Below are 920 nucleotides of genomic sequence, written 5' to 3'. Positions count from 1 at the left end.
TACTGTGTGTAGAGAGAATATAAGGTGAGGGTTTTCTCTTTATTTTTATTTTATTTTTAGTTTTATAAAAGATAAAAAAAGAGACAAAAAGAGACAAAAAGAGACAAAAAGAGACAAAAAGAGACAAAAAGAAAAAAAAAAGAAAAAAGGAGACAGTACTGGTGCTAGGCGCTAAGTTGAGAAAAACAAAGAAAAAGGAGACATAAACAAAAACAAACAAAAAATATTTAATTATATATTTTTATATTTATATATTTATTTATTTATATATATTTATATATTTATATATTTATATATTTTTATATTTTTATATATATAGAGCTCTTTGTATCGAGAGCGATAGAAATACTACAAAAAAGAATAAATACATTGTTTTTTATTTTTTTAATTTTATTTTATTTATTTTTATTTTATTTATATTTGTTTTTATTTATATTTATTTTGTTTTAGGTATCTAAATACAATAAACAGAAAAAAAACAAACAACACAGAAACTGCTGCTGCACGGGGTGTACGTACACCCCGTCCGCCTGCTCCTATCTCCCTAAAAAACATTTTAATTAAAACAAATAAAAATAATATAAAAATATATATATATTATTTAAAAAATAAAATAAAAAAGCAGCAGCAGCAGCAGCAGCAGCAGCAACAGCAGCAGCAGCAGCAGCAGCAGCAGCAGCCCCATCGAGACCATCGCCCCACACCATGGGGGGCCCCTGCTGTATATCTTTTTTGTTTTGTTTTGTTTTTATTTTTTAAGATAAATAATTAAAATAAATAATAAATAAATAAATATAATTATATTTTTGTTGCTGCTGCTCTCTTTCTCACTGCAACCATGGCTACAGAAGAAGCTCTATCTCCCGCCGAAGGCGGAGCAGCAGCAGCAGCAGCAGCAGCAGCAGCAACAGCAACAGCAG

At 28.9% G+C, this 920-nt stretch overlaps 1 protein-coding gene across 1 annotated transcript in view; it reads left to right on the top strand.

The window, feature by feature from the left end:
- The window catches only part of EMH_0091590 (uncharacterized protein), a gene marked incomplete at both ends in the record, with an annotated part of 1,777 nt that overhangs the window by 380 nt on the left and 477 nt on the right, over window positions 1-920 (top strand). Inside the window, 2 exons of the mRNA XM_013501745.1 lie at window positions 15-24; window positions 849-920. Of these exons, the coding sequence (XP_013357199.1) occupies window positions 15-24; window positions 849-920 (82 nt within the window). The remainder of the gene's footprint in view (window positions 1-14; window positions 25-848) is intronic.

The sequence above is a fragment of the Eimeria mitis genome, genomic scaffold, assembly GCF_000499745.2.
Source record: "Eimeria mitis Houghton genomic scaffold, Emh_scaff7464, whole genome shotgun sequence".
Classification (NCBI taxonomy): domain Eukaryota; phylum Apicomplexa; class Conoidasida; order Eucoccidiorida; family Eimeriidae; genus Eimeria; species Eimeria mitis.
Note: the sequence above shows the minus strand (reverse complement) of the source record. Positions and strands in the feature narration are given on the sequence as shown.